The sequence below is a fragment of the Aptenodytes forsteri genome, unplaced genomic scaffold (genome assembly GCF_000699145.1).
Source record: "Aptenodytes forsteri isolate BGI_AS27 unplaced genomic scaffold, ASM69914v1 Scaffold949, whole genome shotgun sequence".
In the NCBI taxonomy this organism is placed as follows: domain Eukaryota; kingdom Metazoa; phylum Chordata; class Aves; order Sphenisciformes; family Spheniscidae; genus Aptenodytes; species Aptenodytes forsteri.
This window is the reverse complement of record NW_008795551.1, coordinates 35,966-38,064: the sequence shown is the minus strand read 5'-3', so window position 1 is coordinate 38,064 and position 2,099 is coordinate 35,966. Positions and strand designations below refer to the sequence as shown.

General features: G+C 64.7%; 1 protein-coding gene across 1 annotated transcript in view; it reads right to left on the bottom strand.

The window, feature by feature from the left end:
• Positions 1–196: 196 nt before the first annotated feature.
• The window catches only part of MAF1 (MAF1 homolog, negative regulator of RNA polymerase III), a 6,211-nt gene continuing 4,308 nt past the window's right edge, over positions 197–2,099 (bottom strand). Inside the window, exons 5-7 of the mRNA XM_009282113.2 lie at positions 1,727–1,846; positions 1,074–1,193; positions 197–820 (exon numbers count right to left, since the gene is read on the bottom strand). Coding sequence (XP_009280388.1) covers positions 799–820; positions 1,074–1,193; positions 1,727–1,846 — 262 coding nt within the window. The 3' untranslated portion in view covers positions 197–798. The remainder of the gene's footprint in view (positions 821–1,073; positions 1,194–1,726; positions 1,847–2,099) is intronic.

Genomic DNA, 2,099 nt, shown 5'->3' with positions numbered 1-2,099 from the left:
AAAAAAAAAAAAAACAAACAAAAAACCCAAAGAAAACCATGGGAGGTGCGGGCTGAGGCGCCCGGTCCAACGTTCACCCGCGGGGCCGCTTGGTGGGACCCCTCTGCAGAGGACCGGCGCAGGACGCCGGTGCCACCCAGCAAAGATAAGAAAAAAAAAAAACAACCCCAAACAACCAACCAACAAAACCGAAACACCAGAGAAAACCACTGTGGGAGGGCAAGAGCAAAGCAAACCTCTTTGAAACAAACGGACTCTTCTCCGGGGAAGGAGCTGAGGACAGTTCGTGGGGAGTTCAACAAACGCTGCTTCCGGGGGAGGCCGGGCAGAGGCGTCCCTCCGCTGCTGCTGGTGCTGTGGACGGACGGCGTTCGCTGGGTCACAACCAGTACAGAAAAGTGCTCGAGGGAGATCCAGCCCGGCTTCAGCGCCACGAGGAGTTTGCAGGTCAGTGCAGCCAACGAGATCAGCGATAAAGTGCAGCAAAGCTTCTCGGAGCTCCCACACAGCTGTCCGGCGAGCCCCGGCCCGCGCCGCAGCAGCCGCGGGCAAAGGGAAAGGGGAGGTTGGCCGGCAGCACCAGAGCGAGGGGACGCGTCTTCGGCCAGGAGGCCGCAGCCGCTTTCAGTCCGTCGTGCTCCAAGATGCCTGGGGTACTCCAGTGTATGTGTCGGGCAGAGCGACGCCGCAGCCGCCGGGCAGGGGCAGTTCGGGAGCTCGGGGCTGCCTCGTCGGCGGGACGCAGGCAGAAGGGAGGTTCGGCAGGGCTGCCAGGCACCTCGGAGCGGTTCTGGAAACTCACATGCAAATAACTTGCAACCTGTAACCAAGCACACGGGCGTTACTGTTCTGCGGCCGCGCTGAGGCAGGAGGAGGCAGAGCGGGAGGCACAGAGCGGCGGCAGCATCGCTGAGAGCAGCTCGGTCCCGCTGAGCTCCGAGCCACGCTCCTGAGGCAGTGGAGCAGAAGCTTCGAGGCCCAGCAGGACAGGGCCCTCGGCCCCCCGTACCCACGGGAGCTCGGGAGCCCGCAGCCGGCACGCCGGGCCAGGCCGGAGCGCCGAGCTCACACACCTGTCCTCCTCGATGCTGCCGCTCTCGGTGTCGCCGGCATCCCTGTTCTCCTCCGCGTCCTCTTCACCAAGATCCATGTCCAGCTCATTGCCAGCTTCCGAGCGCGTGTACGCGTACCCGCTGGAGGAAAAAGGGCAGCACAACGTAAGCGCCCAGCCGGCGCCCCTCCGCGACGGTGCGGCCGCAGGGGAGATCCCGCTCCTCTCTCCAGTGGGCTTAGGTCCCTGCCGAGAGTCTCCTCTGCACCCAAATCGAGCCCACGGGAAGGAGGGGCTGGCCGCGGGCAGCGCCCCCCAAGGGGTTACTGCCCCCCGAATGTGCCCCTCCGTGCCCGCGAGCGGCAGCCTGGTGCCAGCTGAAGGGCCACCCCTTCCCCGGGGACCACGGCTCCCTCCGGCTTGTCCTTCGGTGACGTCCGTCTTGGGAAGACGGAGGGAAGCGGGCTCTGGTTGAGCTCCACTCTCCCTGGCCAACCTGGCGCGCGGGCAATGAGGCCGGGGCAGTGCCGGGAGGGCGGTTCCCGAGCACTTATCTACCGCGCCCAGCGCCGGGGCCAGCGGGAGCCAAAGGTTCCTCCCCTGCAGGGACGCGGCTTGCGAACAGGCAAGGCAGTTCTTTTTTAGGGTGACTTCAGAGGTGTCACGTGGCCTGACCTGATGGAACGACAGGTAAAAAAGACAATCCTCTTCAGCCTCTTGTTGTAAAAGAAGTAGTTGAAGGACCAGAGGCTGCCGTCCTCTCCAAAGGGGTCCGAATCCAGGTCGGGGTTGTAGCTGCAACAGCAAGCGGAGGCATGAGAAACACCGTGCCGGACTCTGCTCCCAGCACCAACCCCGTTCCCCGCCCCAGCCGTACGTTGGAGGAAGGAAAGGGGGGGAGACCGGGCGAGCTCAGAGCCGCCTCGGCGGGCAGAGAGCAGGCAGCAGCGAGTCGGTGTCCTCAGAGCCAGGCAGCACAGGGCTAGCCAGACTAGTCGGCCAGCCTGCGCGGGCGGCAGGAACCACCCCGTGTCCCCGGGACGGTTTT